Source organism: Giraffa tippelskirchi, chromosome 2, assembly GCF_054371585.1.
Source record: "Giraffa tippelskirchi isolate mGirTip1 chromosome 2, T2T-mGirTip1v1.2.pri, whole genome shotgun sequence".
Taxonomy (NCBI): Eukaryota; Metazoa; Chordata; class Mammalia; order Artiodactyla; family Giraffidae; genus Giraffa; species Giraffa tippelskirchi.
Genome location: NC_137276.1, coordinates 112,723,602 through 112,741,034, shown reverse-complemented (window position 1 = coordinate 112,741,034; position 17,433 = coordinate 112,723,602). Strand labels below are relative to the sequence as shown.

At 41.6% G+C, this 17,433-nt stretch overlaps 1 protein-coding gene across 1 annotated transcript in view; it reads left to right on the top strand.

Annotated features, from left to right (window-relative positions):
* The window catches only part of CAPN9 (calpain 9), a 67,986-nt gene extending 50,959 nt beyond the window's left edge, over positions 1–17,027 (top strand). The window contains exons 12-13 of the mRNA XM_081573643.1: positions 16,657–16,777; positions 17,012–17,027. Of these exons, the coding sequence (XP_081429769.1) occupies positions 16,657–16,777; positions 17,012–17,027 (137 nt within the window). The remainder of the gene's footprint in view (positions 1–16,656; positions 16,778–17,011) is intronic.
* Positions 17,028–17,433: the final 406 nt, after the last annotated feature.

The following is a 17,433-nucleotide window of genomic DNA, read 5'->3' as shown; positions in this document are numbered from 1 at the left end:
TCCTGCAATTTTACTATATTCATTGATTGGCTCTAGTCATTTTCTGATGGAGTCTTTAGGGTTTTCTATGTAGAGGATCATGTCATCTGCAAACAGTGAGAGTTTTACTTCTTCTTTTCCAATCTATATTCCTTTTATTTCTTTTTCTTTTCTGATTACTGTGGCTAAAACTTCCAAAACTATGTTGAATAGTAATGATGAGAGTGGGCACCCTTGTCTTGTTCCTGACTTTAGGGGAAATGCTTTCAATTTTTCATCATTGAGGATAATGTTTGCTGTAGGTTTATCATATATGGCTTTTATTATGTTGAGATATGTTTCTTCTATGCCTACTTTCTGGAGGATTGTTATCATAAATGGATGTTGAATTTTATCAAATTCATTCTCTATATCTATTGAGATAATTTTATGGTTTTTATCTTTCAGTTTGTTAATATGGTGTATCACATTAATTGGTTTGTGAATATTGAAGGGTTAATTTTTGTAGAAGTAGAATAAACTTCATTTATGTGTGCCATAATCTTTATAGATCATTGTGAAATAATATTTATTTACTACATTGAAGTAACAAAAAATTTTAAAAACAAATATGTCACTAATAGGCAAAGAAATTCACAGTCTGTTATAAAAAGCCACACTGTAAGAAAACCTTGTTCTCTTAACAAAGAGAGAAAACCAGATTCCAGTTTGGTGTCAGCTTATTGTTAACTACAAAATTTTTTTACCTAGTTAATTTCAATTTAATCTTGAAAACATATTTAAAAAATTAATCTTGAAGAAGCAATACTTTTGCAAAGGCATCAGAGTTAAACCATAGTCATCTGCAATGATAGGCTTAAGAGGACACACTTGAAATCTGATTACAATGCGATAGCTTGGTTACTGCCATGACATATAACACTTTAAAACAGCAATTAGAATTATGACTGGTAACATTTTGCCAGGAAATATCAGACCTTTATGAATTTCATATAATTGTTAGAACATCTGCATTAGTGATAACTACCACACAATATTCACTGTGAAACAATAGTTATTCACTTAGCCTAAGTAACAATGAAAGATTTCAAAGGCAGTTTAAATCTTAAGAAAACTTGTACCATGTACAGAACTCTTTTCTCAGTTTCCACTTTCCACAAACCTTCCTTTTACTTTTTATATCCATCAATTTTCCCAGTCAGAAACAGTCGTCTGTAAGACAGACCTACTTCCTTTTTCCTTAATAAAATGTAATTCCAATTCTCATATCTTATTTACCAAAAACATGCAACTTACTCTCTTTAAGCAACCATGAACTGTCCTTTATCAGCTCTCTATAGATTGTTAAACATAGATCACCTGAAGTTCTTATCATATTTGTATTTTTTTCTTAAAAGTCTCTTCACATCAAATTACTTTCCTTTGTGACAATTTGCAACAAATATAACATCCTATTAGTGTGTATTAAACCCAGGCACAATAAAAGTATTACACAGTGTTGATGACTGAAGACATGTCTCTATTGATTAGATCAAGCAAACATAATAGAGTTCATTTACAAATTCACTCTTACCATCTCCTGTTAGACCACTTCCAATTTACCTTTTTTCATGGACCTAACAATCCAGGTTCCTATGCAATATTGTTCTTTACCACATCAGACTTTACTTTCACCACCAGACATATCCACAACCGGGCATTGTTTCTGCTTTGGTTCAGCCTCTTCATTCCTTCTGGAGCTATTTCTCCACACTTCTCCAGTACCATATTGGGTACCTCCTGACCTGGGGAGTTCATCTTTCAGTGTCACATCTTTTTGCCTTTTCATACTGTTCATGAGATTCTCAAGCTGAGAATGCTGAAGTCGTTTGCCATTTCTTTCTCCAGTGGACCAGAACTCTCCACCCCATGACCCATCTGTCTTGGGTAGAAGGCATGACTCATAGTTTCATTGAGTTAGACAAGGTTGTGATCCATGTGATCAATTTCATTAGTTTTCTGTGAGTGTGGTTTTCATTCCATTTGCCCTCTGATGGATGAGGATAAGAGGCTTGTGGAAGCTTCCTAGTAGGAGGACTGAAGAAGTGAATTGAAGTCGCTCAGTCGTGTCCGACTCTTTGCGACCCCATGGACTGTAGCCAACCAGGCTCCTCCATCCATGGAATTTTCCAGGCAAGAGTACTGGAGTGGGTTGCCATTTCCTTCTCCAGGGGATCTTCCTGACCCAGGGATCGAACCTGGGTCTCTCGCACTGCAGGCAGACACTTTACCATCTAAGCCACTAGGGAAGCCCTGGTTGTGGGTAAAACTGGGTCTTGCTCTGGTGGGCAAGGCCATACTCAGTAAATCCTTAATCCAATTTTCTGCTGATGGGTGTGGCTGTGTTTCTTTCCTGTAGTTTGGTAATGGAGGTAATAGTGGCCTCCTTCAAAAGACCTTATGCCAGCACACTGCAGCTCCTAGGATGGTTGTAGTCAGTGCCCCTAATGCTGTGGCAGGACACTGTTAGCCCACACCTCCACCAGAGACTCCTGGGCACTCACAGGCAAATGTAGCTCAGTCTCTTGTGGGGTCACTGCTCCTTTATCCTGGGTCTTGATGTGCACAAGGTTTTGTTAATGCCCTCCAAGAGTCTGTTTCCCTGGGGGTTCTCAGTCCTTTTGCCAGATACATAGGTTGGAAAATCTGTTGTGAGCCCTAGAAATTTTGCAACAATGTGAGAACTTCTTTGATATAATTGTTCTCCAGTTTATGAGTCATTTGCTCAGCAGCTGTATAGTGGAGCTAATGGTGACCTCCTCTGAGAGCACTTATGCCACATGCCGCACCTCCCAGCTCTGCTGCAGCCAGAACCCCTGTCCCCATGACAGGTCACTGCTGACCTGTGCCTCCGCAAGAGACATTCAAAGGCAGGTCTGGCTCAGTCTACTGTTGAGGTCACTGCTCCTTTCCCTTGGTGTGCACAAGATTTTGTTTTCTCCCTCCAAGTGTCTCTGGTGGGTCTGAGATTTGTTTTTAAACATGATTGCGCCCCTCCTACCATCTTGTTGTGGCTTCTCCTTTGCCCTTGGATGTGGGGTATCTTTTTTTGGTGGGATCCAACAATCTCCTGTTAATGGTTGTTCAGCAGCTAGTTGCGATTTTGGTGTTCTCACGGAAGAAGATGAGTGCAGGTCCTTCTACTCCACTATCTTGAAAAAAAAATGTAGGAATCAGTGAACTAAAATGGACCAGAATGGGTGAATTTAATTCAGATGACCATTATTTCTACTACTGTGGGAAAGAATCCCTTAGAAGAAACGGAGCCACCCTGATAGTCAACAAAAGAATCCAAAATGCAGTGCTTGGGTGCAGTCTCAAAAATGATAGAATGATCTCTGTTCATTTCCATGACAAATCATTCAATATGGAGAGGGCGGGGCTAAGATGGCGGAGGAATAGGACGGGGAGACCACTCTCTCCTCCACAAATTTATCGAAAGAACATCTGAACGCTGACCAAACCTCACAAAACTACTTCTGAAGGCTGGCTGAGGACGTCAGGCTTTCACAAAAACTGCGCATTATCTTCAAAAGAGGTAGGAGAAATTATAAAAGATAAAAAGAGAGACAAAAGAGTTAGGGACGGAGACCCGTCCCGGGGAGGGAGTCGTAAAAGAGGAGGAATTTCCAAACACCAGGAAACCCTCTCACCGGCGGGTGTGGGGGAGGATTTTTTATCTCGGAGGGCAACGTAACTGGGAGGAAAAAATAAATAAAATCCACAGATTACGTGCCTAAAGCAACTCCCAGCAAAGAACCCCAGACGCTCGCATCATCCGCCACCAGCAAGTGGGGGCTGAACGGCGAGGAGCGGGCGGCATTGCCTAGGGTAAGGACCGGGCCCGAGTGCCCCGAGGGCAATCTGAGGGAGCTAACGTGAGATAGTAACCTAGACTGTGGGACAGCGAGAGAGAGAGAACTATCCCGCGAAAAGCCCAACTCTAAGGCACTGCCGGCCCGCTCACAGAACAAAGGACTGAGCGATACCAGAGGAGAGCTAGCCGGCTGCGGACCGCCCCATCCCCCGCGGGACACAGCGGGTAGGCGGGGCCCGCCAGAGCCGGAAAGGGGCAAACTCGGCTCCAGAGAGGGCACCCCCTACCAAACTGCAAACAGGCTCCCAGTTTCTAAGCAAAGACTGCCTGAGATCCCGGAGGGTCGACAGCCGCCGGGAGGGTCGCAGCCAGAGACCAGCTCCCCAGAACCGACACAAAGCACACCGGAGCCGGGCGCGCCCGTAAACCGAGGCGGGGACCAGGGAGGTGATAAGCCGCACCGCCCCAACAGGGGACAGCGCCCTTGCCAAACTCCTGGCCGCCTGGGCAGCTCCGACCGGGAACGGCACAAGCCGCGGGCGAAACCGAGTCTGCGCCTTTGTGGAGTAACCGGGAGCCTGAACCTGAGCGGCTTAGACCTGGGAAGTGCACGCAGCTCAGGGCCCGCTCCCCGGCCGAGTAACCTGAAGCCTGAGCAGGGTAGACGGGGAAAGCACACACGCCGTGAGCGGGGGCGAACCCAGTGCGGCCGAGACACTGCGAGCTTACCACACACACGCCAGAATTGCAGTGTTCCTTCCTCCCGACAGCACGATTGAACAAGCGAACCTAAAGAGATCACCTTCACCGCTTTGTTGCAGGGCGGAAATTAGATACTGAAGAGATCTCCAAACAGAAGCCAAATAAACAGAGGGAAGCGCTTTAGAAGGGACAGGCCAACAGATTAAGATCCCTGTAGTTAATACCGACTGCATTAAAAAGGACCTATAGATCTTGAAAAGTATAAGCAGGAATAAGGATCTATCTAAAACTGAGCAGATCCCACACTGCTCACAACAGCTCCAGAGAAAGTCCGGGATATATATATTTTTTACTATTATTATTATTATTTTTTTTTTATTTTTTTTTTAATTAAAAAAAAATTTTTTTTTTCTTCTTTCCTTTTTCTTCAAGTCCTCTATTACACCTTTAACTTACATTTTCATAACCCACTATTAACTTGCAAAAAAAAAAAAAACCCTATTTTTGAAGCAAACTACATACATATATCTTATACCTTTTGTGTTTTCTTTTTTTTTAATGTTTTTTTCGTGTTCTACATTTTTTTACTGTTTCTTTTTTTACTGTTTTACTGTTTTTTTTCTTTTTACACTGTTTCCTTTTTTCTTTTTTTTTTTTTAGATTGTAAGTTTTATAAGAGTCTAACCTCTACTCTAGATTTTTAATCTTTGTTTTACATATTTGATATCAACTTTGTACATTTAAGAACCCAATCTTTAGGACCCATTTTTACTCAGGAGTGTGATCACTGGCCTGATCACTCTCTCCCCCTATTGATGCTCTTTCTTCTCCCCCAGGGAACCTCTATCTCCCACCCTCCTCCTTCTCTTCTCAACCCAATTCTGTGAATCTCTGAGGGTGTTCTGGGTACCGGAGAACACTTCAGGAACAGGATACTGCCCAGATCTCTCTCTCCCCTCTTAATTCCTCCCTTTCTACTCATGCTCACCTCTGTTACCTCCCTCCCCCCTCTCTATGTATCTCTGTGAATCACTCTGAGGGTTCCAAACTGTGGAAAGCACAGAGGGAAGTGCTTACTGGCTAGATTGCTCTCTCCACATTTGAATTCCCCTCTTCCCCTCCTGGTCACCTCAACCCACCCCCCCCACCTCATCTCTCCATGTAACTCAGTGAACCTTTCTGGGTATCCCTCACTGTGGAGAATCTTTTCACCATTAACCTAAAAGTTTTATTATTGAGGCTGTATGGAAGGAGAAGTCTTGAGGCTACTGCAAGAATAAGACTGAAAGCCAGGGGAAACATTAATTAATAAGAGACCATCCAATAGCCTCCATAAATTCACTGAAACCAAGCTCCACCCAAGAGACAATAAGTTCCAGAGCAAGACATACCACGCAAATTCTCCAGCAACGCAGGAACATAGACCTGAGCGTCAATATACAGGCTGCCCAGAGGCACACCAAATCCATAGACATCTCAAAAATTAATACTGGTCACTCCATTACACTCTAGAGCGCAGAAATCCAGCTCCACCCACCAGAACACCGACACAAGCTCCCCCAACCAGGAAACCTTGACAAGCCACCTGTCCAACCCCAACCGCAGTGAGGAACCTCCACAACAAAGAGGAACTTCATACTACCAGAATACAGAAGGGCCACGCCTAACACAGCAATCTAAACAAGATGAAAAGGCAGAGAAATACTCAGCAAGTAAAGGAAAATGAGAAATGCCCACAAAGCCAAACAAAAGAGGAGGAGATAGGGAATCTATCTGAAAAAGAATTTAGAATAAGGATAATAAAAATGATCCAAAATCTTGAAAGCAAAATGGAGTTACAGATAAATAGCCTGGAGACAAAGATTGAGAAGATGCAAGAAATGTTTATCAAGGACTTAGAAGAAATAAAAAGGAATCAATATAGAATGAATAATGAAATAAAGGAGATAAAAGACACTCTGGAGGGAACCAACAGTAGAATAACGGAGGCAGAAGATAGGATAAGTGAGGTAGAAGATAGAATGATGGAAATAAACGAAGCAGAGAGGAAAAAAGAAAAAAGAATCAAAAGAAATGAGGAAAACCTCCGGGACCTCTGGGACAATATGAAACGCCCCAACATTCGAATCATAGGAGTCCCAGAAGAAGAAGATAAAAGGAAAGGCCATGAAAAAATACTCGAGGAGATAATAGTTGAGAATTTCCCTAAATTGAGGAAAGAAATAGTCACAGAAGTCCAAGAAACCCAGAGAGTTCCAAACAGGATAAACCCAAGGCGAAACACCCCAAGACACATATTAATCAAATTAACAAAGATCAAACACAAAGAACAAATATTAAAAGCAGCAAGGGAAAAACAACAAATAACACACAAGGGGATCCCCATAAGGATAACAGCTGATCTTTCAATAGAAACCCTTCAGGCTAGAAGGGAATGGCAGGACATACTTAAAGTAATGAAAGAGAATAATCTACAACCCAGATTACTGTACCCAGCAAGGATCTCATTCAGATATGAAGGAGAATTCAAAAGCTTTACAGACAAGCAAGAGCTGAGGGAATTCAGCACCACCAAACCAGCTCTCCAGCAAATGCTAAAGGATCTTCTCTAAACAGGAAACACAGAAAGGATGTTTCAACACGAACTCAAAACAACAAAGTAAATGGCAACGGGATCATACTTATCAATAATTACCTTAAATGTAAATGGGTTGAATGCCCCAACCAAAAGACAAAGGGTTGCTGAATGGATACAAAAACAAGACCCCTATATATGCTGTCTACAAGAGACCCACCTCAAAACTAGGGACACACACAGGCTGAAAGTGAAGGGATGGAAAAACATATTCCATGCAAACGGAGACCAAAAGAAAGCAGGAGTCGCAATACTCATTTCAGATAAAATAGACTTTAAAATAAAGGATGTGAAAAGGGACAAAGAAGGACACTACATAAAGATCAAAGGATCAATTCAAGAAGAAGACGTAACAATCATAAATATATATGCACCCAACATAGGAGCACCACAATATATAAGGCAAATACTAACAAGTATGAAAGGGGAAATTAACAATAACACAATAATAGTGGGAGACTTTAATACTCCACTCACGCATATGGATAGATCAACTAAACAGAAAATTAACAAGGAAACACAAACTTTAAATGATACAATAGACAAATTAGATTTAATTGATATTTACAGGAGTTTCCACCCCAAAACAATCAATTTTACCTTTTTCTCAAGTGCACATGGAACTTTCTCCAGGATAGATCACATCCTGGGCCATAAATCTAGCCTTGGTAAATTCAAAAAAATTGAAATCATCCCAGCCATCTTCTCTGACCACAATGCAGTAAGATTAGACCTCAATTACAGGAAAAAAACTATTAAAAGTTCCAACATATGGAGGCTAAACAACACGCTTCTGAATAACCAACAAATCACAGAAGAAATCAAAAAAGAAATAAAATTATGCATAGAAACAAATGAAAATGAAAACACAACAACCCAAAACCTATGGGACACTGTAAAAGCAATACTAAGGGGAAGGTTCATAGCAATACAGGCGTACCTCAAGAAACAAGAAAAAAATCAAATAAATCAACTAACTCTACACCTAAAGCAACTTGAGAAGGAAGAAATGAAAAACCCCAGGGTCAGTAGAAGGAAAGAAATCTTAAAAATTAGGGCAGAAATAAATGCAAAAGAAACAAAAGAGACCATAGCAAAAATCAACAAAACTAAAAGCTGGTTTTTCGAGAAGATAAACAAAATTGATAAGCCATTAGCCAGACTCATCAAGAAACAAAGGGAGAAGAATCAGATCAACAAAATTAGAAATGAAAATGGAGAGATCACAACAGACTCCACAGAAATACAAAGGATCATAAGAGACTACTACCAACAGCTATATGCCAATAAAACGGACAACTTGGAAGAAATGGACAAATTCTTAGAAAAGTATAACTTTCCAAAACTGAACCAGGAAGAAATAGAAGATCTTAACAGACCCATCACAAGCACGGAAATCGAAACTGTAATCAGAAATCTTCCAGCAAACAAAAGCCCAGGACCAGACGGCTTCACAGCGGAATTCTACCAAAAATTTAGAGAAGAGCTAACACCTATCCTACTCAAACTCTTCCAGAAAATTGCAGAAGATGGTAAACTTCCAAACTCATTCTATGAGGCCACCATCACCCTAATTCCAAAACCAGACAAAGATGTCACAAAAAAGGAAAACTACAGGCCAATATCACTGATGAACATAGATGCAAAAATCCTTAATAAAATTCTAGCAAACAGAATCCAACATCATATTAAAAAGATCATACATCATGACCAAGTGGGCTTTATCCCAGGAATGCAAGGTTTTTTTAACATCCGCAAATCAATCAATGTAATACACCACATTAACAAATTGAAAGAAAAAAACCATATGGTTATCTCAATAGATGCAGAAAAAGCCTTTGACAAAATTCAGCATCCATTTATGATTAAAACCCTCCAGAAAGCAGGAATAGAAGGAACATATCTCAACATAATAAAAGCTATATATGACAAACCCACAGCAAACATTATCCTCAATGGTGAAAAATTGAAAGCATTTCCCCTAAAGTCAGGAACAAGGCAAGGATGCCCACTTTCACCACTACTATTCAACATAGTTTTGGAAGTTTTGGCCACAGCAATCAGAGCTGAAAAAGAAATAAAAGGAATACAGATAGGAAAAGAAGAAGTAAAACTCTCACTGTTTGCAGATGACATGATCCTCTACATAGAAAACCCTAAAGACTCTACTAGAAAATTACTAGAGTTGATCAATGAATATAGTAAAGTTGCAGGATATAAAATTAACACACAGAAATCCCTTGCATTCCTATACTCCAATAATGAGAAAACAGAAAGAGAAATTAAGGAAACAATACCATTCACCATTGCATCAAAAAGAATTAAATACTTAGGAATATATCTACCTAAAGAAACAAAAGACTTATATATAGAAAACTATAAAACACTGATGAAAGAAATCAAAGAGGACACAAGCAGATGGAGAAATATACCGTGTTCATGGATTGGAAGAATTCATATAGTGAAAATGAGTATTCTACCCAAAGCAATCTACAGATTCAATGCAATCCCTATCAAGCTACCAATGGTATTTTTCACAGAACTAGAACAAATCATCTCACAATTTGTATGGAAATATAAGAAACCTCGAATAGCCAAAGCAATCTTGAGGAAGAAGAATGGAACTGGAGGAATCAACCTGCCTGACTTCAGGCTCTACTACAAAGCCACAGTCATCAAGACAGTATGGTATTGGCACAAAGATAGAAATATAGATCAATGGAACAAAATAGAAAGCCCAGAGATAAACCCACGCACATATGGACACCTTATCTTCGACAAAGGAGGCAAGAATATACAATGGAGAAAAGACAATCTCTTTAACAAGTGGTGCTGGGAAAACTGGTCAACCACTTGTAAAAGAATGAAACTAGAACACTTCCTAACACCGTACACAAAAATAAACTCAAAATGGATTAAAGATCTAAACGTAAGACCAGAAACAATAAAACTCCTAGAGGAAAACATAGGCAAAACACTCTCTGACATAAATCACAGCAGGATCCTCCATGACCCACCTCCCAGAATATTGGAAATAAAAGCAAAAATAAACAAATGGGACCTAATTAAAATTAAAAGCTTTTGCACAACAAAGGAAACTATAAACAAGGTGAAAAGACAGCCTTCAGAATGGGAGAAAATAATAGCAAATGAAGCAACAGACAAACAATTAATCTCAAAAATATACAAACAACTTCTGCAGCTGAATTCCAGAAAAATAAACGACCCGATCAAAAAATGGGCCAAAGAACTAAACAGACATTTCTCCAAAGAAGACATACAGATGGCTAACAAACACATGAAAAGATGCTCAACATCACTCATTATTAGAGAAATGCAAATCAAAACCACAATGAGGTATCATTTCACACCAGTCAGAATGGCTGCTATCCAAAAGTCTACAAGCAATAAATGCTGGAGAGGGTGTGGAGAAAAGGGAACCCTCTTACACTGTTGGTGGGAATGCAAACTAGTACAGCCACTATGGAGAACAGTGTGGAGATTCCTTAAAAAACTGGGAATAGAACTGCCATATGACCCAGCAATCCCACTGCTGGGCATATACACCGAGGAAACCAGAATTGAAAGAGACGCATGTACCCCAATGTTCATCGCAGCACTGTTTACAATAGCCAGGACATGGAAGCAACCTAGATGTCCATCAGCAGACGAATGGATAAGGAAGCTGTGGTACATATACACAATGGAATATTACTCAGCCATTAAAAAAAATACATTTGAATCGGTTCTACTGAGATGGATGAAACTGGAGCCCATTATACAGAGTGAAGTAAGCCAGAAAGAAAAACAACAATACAGTATACTAATGCATATATATGGAATTTGAAAGATGGTAACGATAACCCTATATGCGAGACAGAATAAGAGACACAGATGCATGGAACAATTTTATGGACTCTGAGGGAGAAGGTGAGGGTGGGACGTTCTGGGAGAATGGCATTGAGACATGTGTATTGTCATATGTGAAACAGAGCACCATTCCATGTTCGATGCATGTGACAAGGGCTCAGGGCCGGGGCAATGGGATGATCCAGAAGGATGGGATGGGGAGGGAGGTGGGTGGGGGTTCCGGGAAGGGGAACACATGTAAACCCATGGCTGATTCATGTCAATGTATGGCAAAAACTATTACAATATTGTAAAGTAATTAGCCCCCAACTAAAATAAATAAATTTATTAAAAAAAAAAAAAAGAAAAAAAAATAAAAAAAAATAAAAAAAAAAAATCATTCAATATCACAGTAATCCAAGCTTATGCTACAATAGCTAATGCGGAAGAAGCTGAGGCTAACTGGTTCTCTGAAGACCTGCAAGAACTTCTAGAAGTAACACACCCTCAAAAATGATGCCCTTTTCATTATAGAGGACTGGAATGCAAAAGTATGAAGTCAAGAGATACCTGGAGTAACAAGCAACTTTGGCCTTGGAGTACAAAATGAAGCTGGACAAAGGCTATCAAGGGAACATTTCATTAAAAAATGGGTACAATAAAGGACAGAAATGATATGGACCTAACAGAAGCAGAAGAGATTAAGAAGAGGTGGCAAGAATACAGAGAAGAACTATACAAAAAAGATCTTAATGACCCAGATAGCCATGATGGTGTGATTACTCACCTAGAGCCAGATATCTTGGAGTGCCAAGTCAAGTGGACCTCAGGAAGCATCATCACTAAGAACAAAGCTAGTGGAGGTGATGGAATTTCAGCTGAGCTATTTAAAATTCTTAAAGATGATGCTGTGAAAGTGCTTCACTCAATGTGTCAGCAAATTTGGAAAACTCAACAGTGGCCCTAGGACTGGAAAATGTCAGTTTTCATTCCAAACCCAAAGAAGGGCAGTGCCAAAGAATGTTCAAACTAACACAATTACACTCATTCCACACGCTAGCAGTATAATGCTCAAAATTCTCCATGCCATGTTTCAACAGTAGGTGAACTGAGAACTTCCAGATGTACACGCTGGACTTTAGAAAAGGCATAGGAATCACAGGTTAAATTGCTACATCTGTTAGATCATAGATAAAGCAAGAGAATTCCAGAAAAACATCTACTTCTGCTTCATTGACTATGCTAAAGCCTTTGACTGCATGGATCACAACAAACTGTGGGAAATTCTTAAAGAGGTGGGAATACCAGACCACCTTACGTGCCTCCTAAGAAACCTGAATGCAGGTCAAGAAGCAATAGTTAGAACTGGACATGGAGCAACAGACTGGTTCAAAATTGGGAAAAGAGTATGTCAAAGATGTAAAATTGTCACCCTGCTTATTTAACTTATATGCAGAATGCATCATGTGAAATACCAGGCTGGTTGAAACACAAGCTGGAATCAAGATTGTTGGGAGTAATGCCAATAACCTTAGATATGGAGATGACACCACCTTCATGGCAGAAAGTGAAGAAAAACTAAAAAGCCTCTTGATGAAGGTGAAAGAGGAGAGTGAAAAAGCTGGCTTAAAACTCAACACTCAAAAAACTAAGATCATGGCATCCCATACTATCACTTCATGGCAAATAAATGGGGAAACAGTGGAAACAGTGACAGGCTTTATTTTCTTGGATTCCAAAATCACTGTAGATGGTGACTGAAGCCATGAAATTAAAAGACATTTACTCCTTGGAAGGAAAGTTATGACCAACCTAGACAGCATATTAAAAAGCAGAGACATTACTTTACAGACAAAGGTCCATCTAGTCAAAGCTATGGTTTTTCTAGTGGTCATGTATGGATGTGAGAGTTGAACTATAAAGAAAGCTAAACACTGAAGAATTGATGCTTTTGAACTGTGGTGTTGGAGAAGACTCTTAAGAGTCTCTTTAATCTAAAAGGAAATCAGTCCTGAATATTCATTGGAAGGACTGATGCTGAAGCTGAAGTTCCAATACTTTGGCCACCTGATACACAGAGCTGGCTCATTAGAAAAGACTTTGATGCTGAGAAAGATTGAAGGCAGGAGGAGAAGGGGACAACAGAGAATGAGATGGTTGGATGGCATCTCCAGCTCAATGGACATGATTTCGAGCAAGGTCCAGGAGATGGTGAAGGATGGGGAAGTCTGGCATGCTGTATTCCACGAGGTTGCAAAGAGTCGAACATGATTGAGTGACTGAACAGCAACAACATTTACAAATTAACCTTAGCAATATTATCCAAAGACGGAAACACATACTGAGACTTACATATATACCCAGAAAGACAGAGATCTCATAGTTTTTGCTTTATATTTAAAATGTCTCTTGTCACACACACCCCCTTTTCCCCCCTTGGCTTGAAGTTGTACTATTAATAATTAACCCGAGGCTAAAGTCTCAGGAAAGTAGGCTGTGTATCTCATGGACATGATAACTTGAAGTTTTCTCTAGGCATTTTTAAAAAATAAACTAGTTGTTTTTAATCTCATGTGCAAAAAAAAGCCAGTTTTGCAAATTCAAAAGAAATTTTGTCTTAGCCAATTTTTTCCAGAGTCTAAAAGAATATTGTGTCCACATTGCCTTTTTTCCTTCTGTGGTCATGGTCTCTAGCCAAAATTTAAACCAGAGGGAGCTCCAACTGACTCTGATAACAGAGGCATATTGGCTGATAAAATCTTGTCCCAGAGGGGTTGTCTCTCTGTCTAGGTGAGGTTTTAGTCCCATCAGAAGAATCTGAACAGTAAGGGAAATTGCAGGAGTGTGGGAAGCTTGGTTCTTTCCTCTCCCCCATCCCCTACCAACCAAGAGGCAGGAGAAATTCGAAGGGAATTCTTTAGAATGTTAGGAGTGTTTTTCTGAATCCTCAGGGTTTTGATTATAAGAGACAGTCCTAGACAAAAGGGAACCCTCAGTCCATTTTCCTATCCTATGGCAATAAGATAGCGACTCACTTTCAGCACCCTCCCCTTTTTTTTTTCATGTGAAGTGAAAGTCGTTCGGTCGTGTCTGATTCTTGCGACCCTGTGGATTGTAGCCTGCCAGGCTCCTCTGTCCATGGAATTCTCCAGGCCATGGAGTGGGTAGCTGTTACCTTCTCCAGGAGATCTTCCCAACCCAGGGATCAAACCCATGTCTTCCGCATTGCAGGTGGATTCTTTACTGTCTGAGCCACCAGGGAAATAAAGACCAGGCACTGCTATAGTAAGACTTATTGTTTCCCCCTTTCTTAGCACTTACAGGGGTTTTCTTCTAGCTTAGAAAGGGATCCTCCCATGTTGAATAGCCTACAATCAAGAACTGAGTGCTCCCAGAAATGCAATCCAGTGTCCCAGATACATTTGGGAGGCACCGGAAGGGGATTCAGAGCATCCCCTGAATTCCCTTCAATCTTTTTGTCTGATGGAATTTTGGACATCCTCTACTTCCCCATTGAATAATAGCCAGACATCTCTGGGCCCCCTTTGATACCCTGTGCAGGGAACCTAACCCGGCACGGCTGGAGAAGGGTTTTCCTTCTCCAGTGCATTGCCGGACTCTCCTTGAGAGAGGTCTGTTGTCGCATCATGGTCTGCACTACAGTGGCCAACTCAGTAGGCTATTCATTTCAGTGTATGTGTTGCCAAGGCCTGGAGTGAAGGGGGAACTCATGGGGGAACTGGAATTGGCCACAGTGGGAAATGTCACAGGGGTCAGGATCTGAGGGCTGAGAGTATTCCCATAGAGGATTTCTGGTAACAGAGCAAGATGGGAGAATAAACAGCAGAAGAACTGCAAGTCTATTACCCTGACGTTTGGCGTCTAAGATAAAATTGAAGGGGATATAAGTGTTAGGTGAAAAAGAAACCTTACTTTCTCAGTAGAGTAGGTAAGGAAATTTCAGAAGAAAAAGTAAAGGATGGTGCGTGTGCAGGTGAGCCTCTCAGGGGAAGAGCTTGGGGGATATAATTTTTCTACCCCAGGAAATAAAATGTGTCATGTAGCAGGGTGCAATTTATTGACAGGCAATGGCAGGTGCCGAGCTCTGATTTCCCAGTGCACTACTCGCAAAGTTGATGAAGAGACAGCCCTTGGGCATGGGACATGCTGGAAAATGTAGTTTAGGCAAAGTGAGAGAAAGAAGGAGAGAGGAAAGAGAAAAACTCCTGGGCTCCTTCACTGAGCTGATTAGGACTAAGCCTTGAGGGTCTTGGAAAGAGGGAGAGTGAGAGCTACCAAGTTCTCATGAGGGAGAGACAGCAAAAGTCAGAAGTCTCTAGCCAGCAGATTGGGTGAGACCCACAGTTTACCTTAAATCTCAGTTTGGGAACCATCTGATCTCAGAGAGGCAGGAGTGAGCAGTTTTATGAAGTGAGATCTTAATTCTCTGCCCAGGAATTGAACCTGGGTAACCTGGGTAGCCTGGATGAAAACCAGTGATCCTAGCCACCAAACCAGAAAAGGCTAGAGGCTGTTTTTCCCTGGATCTTTTCCCCAATGAAAAATGCATTATCAAGGAGGCAGAAACTGCAAGTGCAGGTACAAAGTTTATTATTAGAGACATAGCACAACAGCAAGTGGGAGAGCACATAGAGAAATGGTTTGTTTAGCTGAGATAGAAGCAAGGCAGAGATGCACACCCAGAGAGAAAGGGTGTGGGTGTCCCCTTAGTGAGGAGGAACTCCATAAAGAGGCAGTTAAGTCACTTGTATAGGTCAGTTCTTCCAGGTCTTTGTCTTCCTTCAGGCCAATTATCTAGTTTCTTTTCCCACACCTCACCTACCCTGGTGCCCTCCCTTGGGGTGCACACGCACCCCTCAGCCAAAGTTTCTGGGAGGTGCAAGACTCATTATGATCTGGCATTATCCCTTGATTTTTGACACACAAGGAGCCTCTCCAAGCATGTATAGTGTCTCCCTTGTCCCAAAAGAGAGGGGAGGGAGATCCCTTAACACTTTACTCTTTGTAAAAGATTTTGCCTGCCTTTGTCCTTGCCATGATTATTTCCTTGAGATGCTTGTAAGAGACAAAGACTGGCTATTTACCTTGTTTCTGTTGTTATCTCCTTTCAAAGGGCAAACAGGAGCCTGATTGTAAATGCCTCAACTGGAGCCCACCTAACCCTAATGTCAGGAAACGCAAACAGGAGGCTAGTTGTAAATGTCTAAACTGGAGCCCATCTATCTCCTACTTCACTGGGACCTGGTTTCTAGGGCAGGAGTACAGAGCTGGGAACAAAGGAAGCTCTTCAAAGAGGAACATGTGGTTAACATACCCATGAGAAACACCAACTTACTGCAGTTTTTTTCCATTAAGTCAAGGCACATAGTCAGGGCAGTGTCCAGGCAGGTCAGAAGCAAGGTCAGAGGCCTGCTCTTCTTTCTTTGTCTCTGAAGCCTGATTAATACTACTTCCATTTAACTCCCTTAACACACTGTCACACTGCCTTTGAGCCAAGGGCAATGGGTGGACACTGGCTCCCTTCATGAGTCTACCCTTGGGCGAACTGGTGCTCCCAAAGATGCCCCTTGGGAGGGCTCAGCCAGGTGGCCATGCCTCCTTTCTCTCCCCACAGGCTTCCACCTCAGCAGGCCCCTTCTGCAGCTGATTGTCCTCAGGTATGCAGAGCAAGAACTCCAACTGGGCTTTGATGACTTCCTCAACTGCCTGGTCCAGCTGGAGAATGCAAGCCAAAAGTATTCAGAAGGGCTGTGTGTTCTTGGGCTTCAGGGCCAGCCCAGTTCCTCCAGTTACCTTCCAGGAGCACATAAGAAGCAATCTGCTGGGAACTCCAGCAAAGGCAGGCTGAGCCAACCCCACTCCACTCCCATCCTTGTGACTTGTGTGGTTAGCCAAAGGGTGGGAGTGCATGTATCTTCTCTTCAGTGTGTTTTTGACAGTCATTCTCCATTCATTCTGTGTCTTTGTAGGAGGGTAACTGAGTGAGGAGGGGGTTCCCACATTATAACTGAGAGAAGGCCAAATCTCATCACAGCATACAGAATTGAAAGAATTTCTCTCTCTCTCCCTCTGTGCCCTCCCCCCCCTTCTGTGTTTTTTAAGCCCTAGACACTGACCCGGTTGTCTCAGAGAAGATCTGTTACCCCAGGAAGAGAAAGAGATTATGTGTAGGTGGTCCTTAGCATTTGCAGTTTATATCCACCTACCCCTCACTAGGTGGTTACACAGTTGAATTGAATAAAGTCCTTCCAGGACCTACAACTCAATATCAGGGTGGCTACTGTGGGGATGCCATCTGTGAAAATGCCCCCCAGATGCCCACACTTGGGTAAATGCTCTGGGGTCACCATTTTGAATCTTAACAATTTTTTTTTAACAAGGGGTCCCACGT